The 16,379-nt window shown below is 40.5% G+C and overlaps 1 protein-coding gene across 2 annotated transcripts in view; it reads left to right on the forward strand.

The window, feature by feature from the left end:
- The window catches only part of ogfod3 (2-oxoglutarate and iron dependent oxygenase domain containing 3), a 112,633-nt gene that overhangs the window by 85,204 nt on the left and 11,050 nt on the right, over positions 1-16,379 (forward strand). The window contains exons 8-9 of one of the 2 annotated variants that reach the window (XR_011883069.1): positions 2,575-2,698; positions 4,948-5,110. Coding sequence is in view for 1 of the 2 variants with exons in the window: in XM_072242521.1 (XP_072098622.1) it covers positions 2,575-2,698 (124 nt within the window). In the remaining variant the exon portion in view is untranslated. The remainder of the gene's footprint in view (positions 1-2,574; positions 2,699-4,947; positions 5,111-16,379) is intronic. The other variant, XM_072242521.1, reaches the window with a different exon arrangement.

Here is a 16,379-nt window from a genome sequence, read left to right on the forward strand (position 1 = left end):
GTCATAGTGAATTAATGATCGTCTTCTCTGTATATAGCCATTGGCACCTCTCTCAGTCTTGTTCCAAAGCACAATTCTACTCAATCAGTAGAGAATCTTCTTTTATATATGTGATCATATAATATCATGTCCCAAATATAATCCGTCACATCATTAAAGCAACCACCTTTAATCAAACTGTTTATCACATTTTTCACATATTAACCATTACAAGTGTTTCATAAGCAATGTTAGTTGCACATAGCACAGAATTTTAATATATGTTGAAATTGTTTTGGTCATTGGTAAGGCCAAATTTGGAGTATTGTGTACACTTCTGGTTACCGAATTATAGGAACGATGTCAATAAAATTGAGAGAGTACAGAGGACGTTTACTAAAATGTTGCCTGGGTTTCATCTCCGAAGTTACAGAGAAAGGTTGAACAAGTTAGGTCTTTATACTTTATAATTGTTGTCGCCAAACAATTGATACTAGAACATACAATCATCGCAGTGATATTTGATTCTGCGCTTCCCACTCCCTGGATTACAAATATTAAATCTTAAAATATTAAAAATAGTAAAAATTAGTAAATATTTAAAAAAATTATAAATCATAAATAGAAAATAGAAAATTGGAAAGTAAGGTAGTGCAAAAAAACCGAGAGGCTTTGGAGCGTAGAAGGTTGAGGGGGGACTTGATAAAAGTGTTTAAAATTATGAGGGGGATAGATAAAGTTCACGTGGATAGGCTTTTTCTATTGAGAGTGGGGAAGATTCAAACAAGAGGACATGAGTTGAGAGTTAAAGGACAAAAGTTTAGGGGTAACATGAGTGGGACCTTCTTTACTCAGAAAGTTGTAGCTGTGTGGAACGAGCTTCCAGCAGAAGTGGCTGAGGCAGGTTCGATGCTGTCATTTAAAGTTAAATTGGACAGATATATGGACAGGAAAGGAATGGAGGGTTATGGGCTGAGTGCAGGTCAGTGGGACTAGGTGAGAGTAAACGTTTGGCATGGACTAGAAGGGCCGAGATGGCCTGTTTCCGTGCTGTAGTTGTTAGATGGTTAGATTAGCAGAATGTATAATATAATTATTCTATACTAGCTTTCCACATGATGTCTTCTGCATCACACTACATATAGGAATAAAAGCTTGTTGTACCAGTTTGCACTCTTCAAACACTTGACCTCCTCTTACAGATCTTTTTTGAGTTCCATATTTACAGTCCTGTAGAGGGAATTGCTGATGCAAGTGGCCAGAAAGAGAGAAATGCATTCTCATAAAGGAAGGGGCGGATGGTAGTGTATTGGTACTGTATTGCAGTATCGGTAACCCGGTTTCAATTCCCGACACTGTCCCTGTAAGAAGTTTGTACGTTCTCTCCATGACTGCATGAGTGCTGTGGTTTCCTTCTACATTCCAAAGATGTACTGCTTGGTAGGTTGGTAGGTCATTGTAGGGTTATTCCACGCTGTATATCAAATAAATAAATAAACCTGCAACTTCTGAATGTCCCAGTGGATTGTTACGAAATTTATTTCAGTGAGGGCAGTTTGTTCTCACCCAGCCCCCACCAGCTGTAATGTGTTTATGTATTATCTTGTGATGTTGATTGAAGGATAAGTATTAGCCACAAACCCAGTCTCTTTGAAATAAGTCGTGCTAAGGATCTTTTATTTCTGCTTTGGAAAATAGTCAGAGCCTCAATTTAACTTAACATATTGTCTGAAAGTCATCACACTGAACAGTGCAGACCCTTAGCAATAAATAGGATCATCTACCTAGATTTTGGGCTTTAATTCTTCGGACTAGAACTCCTAAATCAGCCCTTTGACTGATAGGTGAGAGTGATAACAATTGTATATGTTTAATGTAGATGTAGTTGTCCCCTGCTTTATCACTGAGCCAATATAATCCCAATTAGCTGTATTTTTTAAAAAATTATTATCTCTTGCATAAGACTAAAAAGCAATTAATGTGCATGGGCTGATGCTTCCATCAATAAAATCAGGACAAAATTTGACAAGAGAATTAATTGCTTAGATAATAACATCAGAAGAATATATAATGTGATATTTAGTAAACAAAAAGCAATCAAACTGTTTAGTCTAATGGATAGAAAACATAATTGCCTAGTAATGGCATCTGTACATCTGCCATGTCTGTGCACTCAAATGTTGCTGATGTTATGTATGTCGTGGTTGTAATGTCTATGGAGCATCTTATCAGCTCTTTAAGATGCATCTCAAACATAGCATTTTCTGTTATACTGCATGTATATTCAACACTCATCTTTGTTTACTAAGATCTTACAAGTAGCGATAGAATAATGAATGATCACATCATTTATAACCAGTTTTTAAAATGATGATCATGTAGGCACATTGTACCATGAACAGCAATTATTTTGATGAATGTTGTGACATTGTTAGGTTCGTTTGACATTGAATGACAGAAAGACAAATGAACTAAAATACTCACTTGCTTGTCTCCACTTTGAGCTTGTTAAAGCAAATTATGCTCAGTTGTGTTTTTCTCAGTGGAATTCAAACAGGAACTAAATCTGACCTGCTGCTCTCATGTCTTCCACAGGTGACTTATGGATCTTTTGACTACACTTCATTACTATATTTGTCTGACTACAAGATTGATTTTGGTGGTGGAAAATTTGTATTTGTTGATGAACTTGCTAACAGAACAGTAGAGCCTCGAATAGGTATGAATTTTGCTTTATGTTTTTCTCATTCTCAATTCCCAAGGGAAATGAAATGATTGGGTCTTGAATTCTTCAAATTTCCTAAGTCAGCAGTGGATTGTTTTTAACCATTGTCACACAATGTCTGGATCTGGGACTCTAGTCAGAAAGAATATTGAACCAATATTGTCGGAAATATTACCATGGTAAAGTAATTCTTAAACATCACTAATGTCAGTGTCTGTTTGGTTACTTTCCATTTGTACATTTTCCATGCCATTACATTTTGTTTCATTTGTGAGTAAGGATGTATTGTAGTTATTTTGTATTGTTAAAAATAACTTCAAACTGGTCAAGATGATTTCATCCTGTCAAATAGTTTCAACTCCGAGGTTACAATTTAAATGTCCAAGCAACTTACCTAAGTGACCATTGTGCACAACCTTAGAAGGCAGGCCATTTTGATGGCCTGCTTGATTGCGCTATCTGGGGGTCCTCATCCAAGTTAACTTGGAGTTAGGATTATTAACAAATGTTGATCTCCCTCCATCTAAGACAAATGGTTGCAGAGTATTTGCTGTATGAGATTTGCCAAATCAACAAAGACAGCAGATTGATCATAAAGCACTGTGCACTGCATCACAATGTGTCATGCAGCACTTTCTTCATCAGTGTCCCTAGGAACTGCAAAGGCAATACTCAAAGTAAAACTGAAGCTTACTGCAATGTACAGTCATTGTGTTACAATTTTCTCTTATGTCCTTATTTCTTTGTTCCTTCTGTTTGACCATTCTTGGCTTGGAGTCCTGTAAGGAACGGTTATAAGCACCTTGGTGTACATATTAATTAAGTGTAAAATTAGTTCAAACCTTAAGAAATGTTTCCAGACGTTTTGTGGTATTTCTAAATAGCAAGTCTGAGAATCTGCTGTTCTGCTTGAGCCTAATTGTTTCATAATCTCCCCACTGCATTAAGTGCTTAATCAAAAGCATGCCCCTGCCTCCGTGGAATAAAATGTTACTTTCTCCCGTTCATTCTAGTGTTATGTGATTAACAATTACCTGTGTTAGGCACCAATTCCAGTGTAAGCAAAGAAGAAATAGTTAGGTTTAAGTAGGCAGCTTGCTTCCAAAATCTGGGGAAGTTTTTGTGTTTTCAGTCACTTTTGTGTGAAATGTATAGACGTGTTTCAATGGTTTATGGATGTACAGCACAGTAACATGTTTCTTTTAGAGATTATTTCTTTCAATAGTAATATGATCTCAAACCAAATCTTTCCAATGCTCAGTGCAACTGCAGTAAATGTTCTTCCTTTGGAAGGCCAGGAGTAAGGAGGGCATGAGTAATAATTTAAATAAGCTGATTACAAATTTCAAAATCCTAGTCAGTGTTAAAGGTATTTTTGAACAAATAAAGAAGCAGTTTTAATTATGCCTGTCATGCAGAAACTTGGCGGATGAGCTGCTTCTGATAATCACTGTAACATATCATCAGTGCAGTATCCAGTCCACAGGCAAACCAAGCCAAATGAGATTCATGAGCACTCCACCACCCCCACCCCCACCTCCACTAGTTCAGCCTTAGTTGCTGCTTGATCATTTCCTCCCTGAGTCTCCACTTCTCCCACCTGCATAGTGGCAGTTTTCATGCGCTGTCATGCTTAAATGCACAAATGTCATCGTTCTCCTTGCTCCACTGATATTCACTGCCATACTCCCTTCCCTCGCCCATCAGCCTTCCTTTCTTCCTTTGCTGTTCTACACTCTCTGTTCCATTCTCCTCCCCTCATCATTTAGATCTCCCTCCCTTCCTCACTGCTCCACTTTGTCTCCCCTTTCCTTACCGCTCCACTCCGTCTCCCTCTTCCTTGCCATTCTACGTTTTCCTCCCCCCCCCCCCCCCCATTTCTTCAATCAGGACTTCCCAAGTGCACCTCTGGTGAAATAGGGATAATTAGAAAAGGTGTGTCAGAACCACATGTGCAGAGGAAAAGAATCATAAAGTTGGAGCAGAAGGATGCAGACCTCCAAGGGGACCAGTGTGGAGGCTTGCGTGCCTCAGTGACCCGGAGAGCTATGTTGGCTGTAGCTAAGGCTTTATACTTTGGCTCTGGGTAGGGTTGCCCATGCATAATAGGTCAAAGGGTAAAGGCTAGACAAAGAGTGGTCCACTGGTCCTCCAAGTTCGGGGGTTCAGCTCAGGGCTAACAACCCTGACTGGTCAAACAAAATTATTATGGAAATGGCAATGAAGATTCCTTCTACATCCAGATGTGATGGTATTCCTGAGTCTCCCTTGCATGACTGACAGTAATGAAAACTGAGTGGAAGCTACTGACATGATGAAGGAAGCCCTGAACACTATCTGAGATGGAGGGCCTTCATTACTGCCCTAAACAACAGTGGCATAATGGACAGTAACAGAAGGATGCAGGTAACTAACAAGCATCCAGAATTTGTGTCTGTCTGCACTTTCTATGTATTTATTACTAAACTGTTGAGAAACAGCCATGAAAGAGTACGTCAGAATAAAAATAAGTCAAGTAAAGTATAGAGCTGCACCACATACCAAAAATCATTATTAGGCTCATTGCAACTCTCTTAGAAATAACAGTGAATCTGCAGTGGAATAATAGGACATGAGATTAATGCTCAGCGAAGATATCAGCATTTTATTTCTATATATGATCTTTATCTTGTTAAATGCCCTGTGGCTGATGTTCAGTCACTGCAATTATGTAGTGAAATTGTTGCACTTTCATTTCTGTGAGTAATGATTGCAATTGTCATAATGAATATGACATGATGAAAATTTGGTCTCAGTAATATTTGTTCGTCAAGTAATTGAAATACTAGCGTTGAAATTCTTACGCTGTTGCTTGCAGTATTTGTGTTGAAGTGTCGAGATGCACTCAGTGGCCACGATATTTGGTACACACTGTCAATTTCCCTCTACAGCCGCTGACTTCCTCTGGCAACCCATTTTTTTTTTGCTCCAGTGAACGTGAGCCAATATGGTTCAATTTCTCCCCACATTATACTCTGATGCCTTTATCATTGGTTTAACAGTTCCAGACTCCGATGTTTGGTGGAAACGTTTGTCCACGTGTTTCAGAGTGTCCTCTTTCATTTGCATCTCAGCTGGTAATGAACTAGTCTATGCCCACATTTAAAAAGACCTGGACACCGTCCCAGGCTTCAACTGGTGAGTGGCCAGAAAAATGTACATTACACAAGTGTCAGGCAATGACTGTTTACCAGCGAAAGAAAATATTTTTCTAATGTTCATTTGCATTACTGGAATACCCAGTGTCAATTTTGTGGAGATATCCATGGGGCAAAAGCTTAGTTGGACCAGTCACTTAAATGCTGTGGATAAGTTGGGCAGAGGCTAGGAGTTCCTCCAAGTCCCTTCATCACTAAGGATGTGAAGAATGCATTGGTGCCCATTTGCCTTTTGAACGCAGTTTTGACCACATTTCAGACGATCCATGTTGCCTTGCATGGAATCTATTGTTTAGATCAGTGCACTGTATAATGATTTGATCTCTGTAATGGTATACAAGACAAACTTTTCACTGTATCTTGGTACATGTGACAACAATATACCAATACCCATTGTGTCATCTTTCCAATTTGTTGCCTTTTAAAATATGTATTTCTATCATCACCCACCAGCCTTGGATTCAAAACTTCCTCCCTCTATCTCCCTCATCTGGTTCCATTTGCCCAACCTCACCTTGACCACCTACCAGTTCCTCACTCACACCTCCCCTCCATTTGACGTCTTTATGCTGGTACCTTCCCCCTATACTCTCAATCCTTATGAAGTGTCTCAACCTGCGCAACATTGACTAACCCTCTGTCTCCATAAATGCTGACAGAGGCACAGAGTTTGTTCCCCTAGGAGTTTGTTTTTTTTTGCTAGTTCTCTCCTGACTTCATGTGTTCTGAATCTATAATGCAGTCCCTATGATCAAAGGCCTTTTGTAAGCCTGTAATCACTGCATCAACAACATCACCCTGACTGATATTTCTGTTAGTACTTGTAAGAATCAGGAAAGGTTGATCAAGCATGGCATATTCTATTTATGCCGACCATCTTTTCACTATCTTTCTTATTATGGGCATTACTTTTTAATCTCAAAGAATGAGTTTGTCATGGAATCAAATAAGCCTACTTCCTGAGGGTTTAAAAATACACAGCTTCTCACTAGATGGCATTTAATGTAGAGCCAAGTACTTAAAGGGGATTAGAATCTTTTGATTTAGCAGCAACAGTGTGATTGGGGTTATATATTTTAAGAATGAATTTTAGCTGAAGTGTGATGTTAATAAGGTTAGCCCGAGTAAGTTGTCCACACTAGTAATGTAGTGTGGACAACTATTGGAATCTTCGCTTCAATCAGATTTGAAGTAATTACAAAGAAAGGATGTAATAATTCCACTCTGTTCATATTAAAATGGATTTTATCGTGGCAGTCACTGGAGCCACACGATTAAGAGATCAGTTCCTTTCAACCTGTTGCAAGGAATGAGTGGCAATAAAATCTGAATTTAAATCAGGCCACTGGTTGCTCTAACTAGGCCAGTTTTATCTAAATCATCTGAAATTACTATCTGTAGGTGAAAGAGGATGTTGAGAGTCAGCAAGCTGCAGAGCTTTATCTTTTTGGAATTTATTGTGAACTTGATCTCCTACAGAGAAAATGTTTGATTGGAAATATTTCTTACTTCTGTCTCTAGCTTCCAAATGTAGAGGGTAATACAGTATGCTGCTTCTAATAAACTACTTATGGCATAATAAGGTGTTTGCTCTATTGTTTAAGTGTTCATTTCTTTATTTTTCCATAAATATTATTGCATTGTTTGTAGATTAAAAGTTGATCAAACCTGCAAATAACTTATTTTGCTGGTTTTCACGTTCTTTCCATTGTCTTCAGGCTGGGGATATTACAACAGTAGTGTGCCAGTTTGTCTGAATAATCTGTAATGCAATCAGCAGTCATAGCACGCTACGTATATAGGGTTTTGAAGAGAGCTCTCAATCTGTGCTACAACTCAGAGCGAGCTATTACTTTGAATCAAATATTAACGGCATGAAACATACAATAAATGAAGAATGAAGCTAGATTTCCAGCTTCCTGCAGTGAATTCACCAAATAAGTTACCACATACCATGGAAAATTTCATGATAACACAGTGTAATTGAATGGAACCTTGAGTCTGAGCTGAAGCAATTTTCAATTGAGCTGTTTCGGAATGCTGAATATATTTCTTTACAGTTTCTTTTCGCTCATGAATTAGAATTTATTTTCTGCCTGAAAGAACACTGCCATTTGGAGCTTGAAGATTCGTTAGATTTGTGCAATTTGTTGCTACTTTAGAAATACCACTATGTACATAGTTCCGTTGGTTTGCTGAACAATTATTGGCTGTACTGGGCATAGAGTTCTTCTGAGATAAGTGCCTGAATTTTTAGAGTTTTTTTGGTTAATTTCAGCACATATTTTGTCTCTATATTTGCATATCAACTTAATCTCCACTGGCACTTCTGAGAAGACAAAGAAATCACTGTTTCATGGTGGAAAGAAGGCAGTCTATACCATTTTGCCTGGAACATCATGTCTGCTGAGTAAGAGTGAATGCAAGTTACTCTTATAGTATGTTGAAAGGGTTTTAATAAGTTTTCCTTTGGGGAAAACTGCTTTAGAAAAAAACAGAAATCCACATCCCTTTCCATTATTCTGTGCAAACTGAAATGTCTGTCCTTCATTTTGTAAAGATATACCTTATCTGCATATTTGCCCTTTTAAAGATGAAAATATGCAGCAGGTCATAAATCAGTGTTAACTGGAGGTAACACTGAAAAAGGGGTAGTGCACATTTGGGAATACTGCTTGTTGTCATTTAGTGGCAGCAAGAACTTTCACAGACACCAGCAGAATGGAGATTGCCAGCATTTCAGCTGGATGTTCTGGAGCTCTACTATACTGCAGTAGATCAACATGAATTTAGCAGCATGTTCAAAGTGATTAAGTGAGAGAACACAGGATCTATGGATTTGGTGTTAACCGAGAATTGTAGCTCTAAGACCAAAGGAAGAAGATATAATGTGGGGTGGATGTTAGCAAGTGGTGAAAAGCAAAGAGCAAAAGAAAAACATGCAATGAGTTTAAAGTTTGCCTGGAAAGGCATAGGAATATTAGGTTCCATGGGAACATGGTGGTTGGTATGACCCATTATCTCCTAAAGTTCAAAGAGACCACTACACCGGTGCAAAGATTGATCCCAAAGAACACGGAGAAGGGGAAGGAGCAGTGGCCATTTGGTTTTATTTCTGTACAGTACTGTCAGGGATCCACTAATTGTATAATGACATTAAGAATCCTGAAAATTCTTGTATTGTAACTGGTAAAAAATAATCCTGAAAATTCTTGTATTGTAACTGGTAAAACAGACTTTTTACCACTGATTAGGTGAAATGGTGTGATGCCCTTTTGTAAATTTGCAATTATATTGTGAAGACTTGATTATGTTACTGCACAATAAAGTAAATAAACAGATGAGATCACTATATGCCTGCATTTTGTACAAATTAGCAAACTCTGAGGACTATTTTGAGGTAAATATGCCTTTCAGATGCCAGCTGGTGGCGTAGTGGCATCAGTGCCGGACCTCGGAGCGAAGGCTCCCGAGTTCGAATCCAGCCGGTTCCCTTGCACGCTTTCCATGCATGCTGGGTTGAGCGTCGAGCTAGCAACTTGGCCTCGTAAAAATAAGAAAGCCTGCTAAAAAAAAACGCTGTCATGACGGCGTCCTGATGACTCCACTTGGAGTTAAGGGCCTTCTTCTCCTCCTCCTCCTCCTCGTCCTCGTCCTCCTCCTCCTTCTCTCTCCCTCTCTCTCTTCCCCCCCCCCCCCGCAGATAAGATGCTAGCATTTTTCAAATTTTATCTTTGGGATTTTCAATGTTTAATTGTGTCTCATTTATTGCTTAACTCCATACAGATTTCCTGCTGTTCTATATACAGCTCAATAGGAAAACTGAGTTTTAAATTCAAAATGTACAGTGACCCCCCCCCCCGCGCCCCCCCCCCCAGCTGTAGCCTGCAGCTTCAGTCATTTTAACTTGTTTTTTGAGAGTTTGTCTAATGTTTTGTCTTTTTGTGCTTTGGAGCTCTTTCACCTTGTTTTGCCATAATCCTTTCTGTAATTCCCATTTCTGATTCATTCTATTCTTGGTTTTGGGCTGCATCACTTTTGCCTCATTTCATTCTGCTTTGGTTTCTCTATATCCTGTTGCATGCTTGAAATTTCTTTGAGCCTAATGAACTACCACAGCCCATAGATTTTGTTCATTTTTGGTCACTGAGGGTCTTCGTCCATTATTTATTGCCTACCCCAATTGCCCTTAAGAAGTAGCTGTGAACTGTATGAACCTTCCTGGGGAAGTTGCTGCCACTGTGTGTTGGGTAGAGTTCCAGTATTTGGATCCAGCTCTAATGAAACTAGAGTATATGTCCAAATCAGGATGGCATACGACTCAGAGGGCCATCTGCAGACGGTGCTCCCATTCGCCTGCTGCCCTTTTCCTACCTTATGATAGAGGTCATGGATTTTGTAAAGGCTGTTAGACTAACTGCAGTACATTTGTAGTTGGTATACACCAGTGGTACCCAAAGTGGGTGACATTGCCCACCCCACTCGGCCATGAGAGTTCTACGGGGGAGACAAAAATCAAGGGGAGGTGGGGCCAGAGTGCTCAGCAGTAATTGGGGCAGCTGGGGGATTACAGCTTAATTTTAAAAATAAATTACTTATTGTAAGCATTTGTTCCTCGGTGCCTCATAATTGATTATAATGATCATGTAATCACCTCATTTCTTGCTAATCCAGCATTCTCTTAGACTTTGCTTGAAGCGAGTTATAGCTGTTGAAAAGCAATGTGACACTTCTGTATTCCGGATGTCATGAGAAATCTGGACTGAGGAAACTGTTGTTATTTCTGGGCCATTATTGCCGTTCAGTACTGTAGCACAGAATCAACTAGTACTATTTCCACACTCTAATCACGCAGTGATGCAAATCCTGTGAGTTAATGGTGTTCAATAGGGTAAAGTTCAGAATCTGCCCTTTTTGGATGGTCTAGCTCACAGCCCAGCCAAGATATCGCTGCCCCACTTTACGAACCTTCACTCACATTATGCAATCTTCACTTCTTTCTCCAGGGCCTTTCACTGTTCCACTGTTGGGTCAATTTAAATGCTAACACAGATAGCTTGAAAAGGCAGGGTGTCAGGGTTGGAAGCAAGAACTGATTTTGCTTGTTTTCCACAATAGTCATCTCCATGGCGCTGAGGCTATGAAGACTGCCCCGGCTGTTGTGCTCTGTGCCCACTAATATGAGGAACTGATTAGTGAGGCTTTGGGCCTACTCCAGCTGCTTGGGGGGTTCGGATCTGAGGACTCAATTTTGGTTTGGACTGCTGTTGCTCGCTTCAGTTGTTTATGTGATTTTCTTTTCAGTTGTGCATCGAGAGTTGGTCATTTATTTTTATTTTGATTCTTTAATCGGGTTCTTTTGGGCTTCTTGCTTGTGGCTACCTGTGAGCAAGCAAATCTCAAGGTTGTATGATTTATACATTCTTTGATAATAAATGAATCTTGAAAATCTCATAATCCATAATGAAAATGGCCGAAGCAGAGCAAAGTAAAAGGAAGTGTAGACAGTATAGTTTGGAGTATCTGAAATATGGATTTATACCAGCACCAAGTAATCAACAGCAGCTAATGTGTCTTTTGTGTGAATTTTTTTTCAAATGAGGCAATGAAACCATCTAGGCTCCTTGAATATTTGAAGAGAATACACTCTGATAAAGTAAACAAGAAATTGGCTTATTTTCAGTCACTTCATGAAAACTTTCAGAAATGGAAAATACTTCAAAGCATATTTGCCAGCAGTTCCCAACAAAATAGTGATAGTTTGTGTGCTTCATATAGCATTTCTTTGCTCATTGCTAAATCTGGAAAGCCCCATACAATTGGAGAAGGACGATTCTGCCAGCATTAAGGGAAGTTCTGAGGATGGTTTTGCATGAGTCACCAGATCAAATAATTAAAGCGATTCTGCTCAGTGACAACTCTGTTCAAAGACAAATACATGAAATGTCAGAGAATGTGGAAGACACATTGTGCAACATACTTAGAACAACAGAATTTACTTTGCAGCTGAATCAGTCAACTGTGCCAGGCAAGGAATCTTTGCTTCTTGCTTATGTTCGCTTCATAAAAGATGAAAGTGTGGTTCAAGTGTTGTTATTTGCAAAGGGACTAGAGATACATATGAAGGGGGATTAAATATTTTGAACTGTTGAACAATTTTTCCAAACGGACATTTTCTTGCTTGTGCAACAGGTGGGGCACCATCAATGTCAGAATGCCACCGGTGGGTCATCATTTTCTTGAAAAAAGCTATATCTAACATATTTACCATTCAATGTGTAATTCATTGACAACAACTTGTCGTAAAAAACCTGTGATCGGCTGCACAAATCATTAAATACTGTTATCACAGCTGTAAATAAAGTTAAGTCCCATGCTCTGAATTCTCGATTATTTCAAGAGCCTTGTATTGAGAATGATGGTTGCTGTTGCACATCAGAAGTCAGATGGCTCTCAAAAGGAAACTGCTTGAGATACTTTAATGCACTTTTCAAACTGTGATAAAACTCTTTGAAGATTTGAATGCTTCAATCTGTAACTAAGTCAGGACATTGCTTACTTGTCAGGATTATTTGGGAAGTTTTATGAACTAAACCTTCAATTTGAAGGAAATGATGTGAGTCTTATGAAAATTTAATCCGTTGTCACCACGTTTCTGTCCAAGTTAACCCTATTTAAGTATTACATTGGCCATTGCAATCTTTTCCAATTTCCAAGCCTCTCTGAGGTGGGTGAGAAAGATGGTGATCTTCAATTATACTATGCCCATTTGGGTGAGCTGCTTAAAGATATATTAGAGATATTTCAGGATTTTCTCTTGATCCAAATTCCAGATTGGGTAAAAAATCCATTCCTGCACACTTATAATGAGAAATTAACAGGAAGGATGGGGGAAGAACTGATTTTGCTACAAAATGAGCTAAAGCCAAGTTTTTAAAAATAGTATCAAGACTTTTGGTTGCAGAAGAAAATCCCTGAGCGCTATCCTGCACTGTGGAAAAAGGTCAAGATGTTTTTAATTTGCAGAGTGCAGTTTCAGTGTAATCACTCAACTTCTCTCAAAACAATGAAAGAGACTGCAAATTGCTAAATGTGGGAATCTGAGATTTCCCTGAGTGGCATTCAGCCTGATGTTGAGAAGCAGATGCCACTGCGTCAAGCCTGCCCATCTCACTGAAAGGTGAAAAACGATGAAATAGTGAATGAATAAATAAATAAATACTTCAAACTTTATTGTCGTCAAACAATTGATACTAGAGCATACAATCATCACAGTGATATTTGATTTTGCGCTTCGCGTTCCCTGGAGTACAAATCGATAGTAAATATTAAAAATTTAAATTATAAATCGTAAATAGAAAATGGAAAGTCAGGTAGTACAAAAAAACCGAGAGGCAGGTCCGGATATTTGGAGGGTACGGCCCAGATCCGGGTCAGGATCCGTTCAGCAGTCTTATCACAGTTGGAAAGAAGCTGTTCCCAAATCTGGCCATACGACTCTTCAAGCTCCTGAGCCTTCTCCCGGAGGGAAGAGGGACAAAAAGTGTGTTGGCTGGGTGGGTCGTGTCCTTGATTATCCTGGCAGCACTGCTCCGACAGCGTGCGGTGTAAAGTAAGTCCAAGGACGGAAGATTGGTTTGTGTGATGTGCTGCGCCGTGTTCACGATCTTCTGCAGCTTCTTCCGGTCTTGGACAGGACAACTTCCATACCAGGTTGTGATGCACCCTAGAAGAATGCTTTCTATGGTGCATCTATAAAACTTAGTGAGGGTTTTAGGGGACAGGCCAAATTTCTTTAGCGTATTTGGAATACTAATGCACGCTCTAAAATTGTTGATGAAAATTTCTTTTACTGTAGTTCAAGTTCAAGTTTAATGTCATTCAACCATACTTGAATACCCATGAGTACAGCCAAATGAAGCAATGTTACTCTGGTGCTAAAGTGAAAAATACAGTACCAACAGTCACACACACAGCACAAGGCACACATAGCACATATAAGATAGCAGTAAAATACAGCCACACACAAAAAATAGATATAGTCGAAGTCCCTGAGTCCATGGATGTTGCAGCAGTCTGCAGCTGGCCACAATACATCTTGTTTTTTGCCAAGCGAACACTGCAGGGCAGCACCAACACTGGCATGGATGCTGCGCCATACTGCCTCTGGCGCTCTGGTGGAGCACACTGACCCTGACGCCTCTCTCCTAGGCAATGAAAACAGGAAACATTACGGTTTGAGGCCTAGTCCTCACTACAACCGAGGCCACTGTTGGCCAATAAAACAGAGAACCATGACTCCAATTAAAGAGCACATTATTTGTACTGTACCCCTCCTGCAATAGGTACCAGCCTATCAGTTTGCTTTCCGAACTGCATGCTCAGCCTGCATCTTTACTTTACGTGATTCATATAGAAGGACAGTCAGTTCGCTCTGAACATCAACACCTTTCAATCTGTCACCACTTCAAAATGACACTGCCTTTCTGTTTTTTTTTCCTATCATGGTGGAGAACCCTGCTGTTTTCCACATTATATTCCATCAACCTGTCCTTGTCCATTCACACAGCCTGTCTACATCTCTGTATCTCCTTCACACCACACTGCTGCTTAACACTATATCAACTCTCCCTGCACATTGTAACTCAATGTATATGTGTAGAAATGGGTTATGCAAATTGCTTCATAATTAATTCTATTGGTTTGTTTAATTGTGAGCACATGGGAAGGGGAGAAAAACAAATCTACATTAATTCAGTCGGGTAAATTTTGATTCTGTACTACAGTGTAAAAAGACAACTCTCCTTATTCTCTGTCAGTAACCATTTCTAGGCTGAAATGAGCTGTGAAGCTCAATATCTTTAGTTTATTGAGCCACAGAGCAAGCCTTTAGTGCCCCCTTAATCAAGTGGCTTGCCAGGTAGTGAAGTGAGAACCATATTGATTTTGTCTGGAGTCACCTAAAGTCTGGAATGAATCGAGAAGAAATTTCTTTCTCTAATGGCCATGAGTTAACCAGGTGATTACCACTAATTTTAAAATTGATTTAATTAATTGAATTTAAATTCACTATTTGGCAGGCTTTGTACTTGATCATTAATGTGGTCTTCGGGATTCTAAGTCTCTCATCCTGATCTACCCAACAACTCCTACACCCAGTCTCTTAGCACCCTGTTTTTTTCGCATCCTTCACCCATTCCATCTGACCATCACCCTCACACTCCTTCCCTCTGGATCCCTTTGCCCACCCCCCCCCCCAAAGCCACAATATTTCCATCTGCCCTCCCTCCTCCTTCATTTGGTTCCCTGCTCCACCTTCCTTTCCTGTCAGACTCCCATCATCATCCATCACGTCCCAGCTTCTGTTGTTCCTTCCACTCTAAACTCCTCCGTCTGCCTGCTGCCCCTCCTCACCTGGATCCATCTAGAGCACACCAGCTCTTGCTCTTCTCCTTCCCCTCGCCTCTTTATACTGGCCATCCCAATCCCAGCTCCAATCCACTGCTATCATTCAGTGGTTCCCGTGGCTGGGGAAGCCCCCTTCCCACCACCTCTCCTCCACCATTCCCCATTCCTGTTTCCCTCTCTCTCCTTACTTCCTTACCTGCTCATCTCCCCCTGGTGTTCCTTCCCCTCCCCTTTCTTCCAAGGTCTTCTATCCTCAGCATTCATATTTCCTCAGCAGCCTCTGCGACACCTCCATTCCTCTGGCGAAGCAGAAGGTGGCTCAGTAGTCTAGATTGGTTTGGGGCATCCACACCAGCTGTCTGTCTGGTAGTGGAAAGAGAGGAGAGGACTGCCTGGGCTGCAGCTGACTTTGCGGCTGCTATTGCAACTCAAGTCCTTGGGGAAGATTTGGCACTGATCTTTTGTCCGATCCCGTTGCTGATTTGGGTTGCCTCCTCAGTCGGGCCTGGGTTTAGGCCCACCCCCATGCAACTCAGTGTGTCCTCAGATGGTGAACACTGTCCCAGGCACAGATGCGGAGGGGCAAGCCTCTCCAGTGATGGGTTGCCATGTCAAAAGCAAGTCTGTTGTACACCTGGCAAGGCCTGAAACACAACTACAGATATCCCAGGATCTTGGAACTCCTGAGGGATGTATGGATGTTGCTGAGGGTAAGGACGCAGGGGATGGCATACAGAGGCTGGGACTGCACTGTCGCCAGTGTCGTCCTCACCATCAGGACCAGGAAGATGATGAGAACCACTTTTCCTCCTTGCCATCAAGACATGGGACCCCAGCAACACTACAGCCCTATGCAAAACCGGGACCTGGATGCACCCTCCAATAAAATGGCTACCAGACAACAGCCAAAAGAAATTGGAGCAGAATTGGAGAATAATCCTGCACCAGGGACCATCTCAAGGACAGGTCAGGGATGACAGGAATTGGTAGAGCATTGTTAGTGAGTCACAGGTCATATCCTGGGAGAGGAAGGGAGAGGTGGGTGAGGTTAGAATGTCCAAACAAAATTA

The sequence above is a fragment of the Mobula birostris genome, chromosome 24 (genome assembly GCF_030028105.1).
Source record: "Mobula birostris isolate sMobBir1 chromosome 24, sMobBir1.hap1, whole genome shotgun sequence".
Lineage (NCBI taxonomy): Eukaryota > Metazoa > Chordata > Chondrichthyes > Myliobatiformes > Myliobatidae > Mobula > Mobula birostris.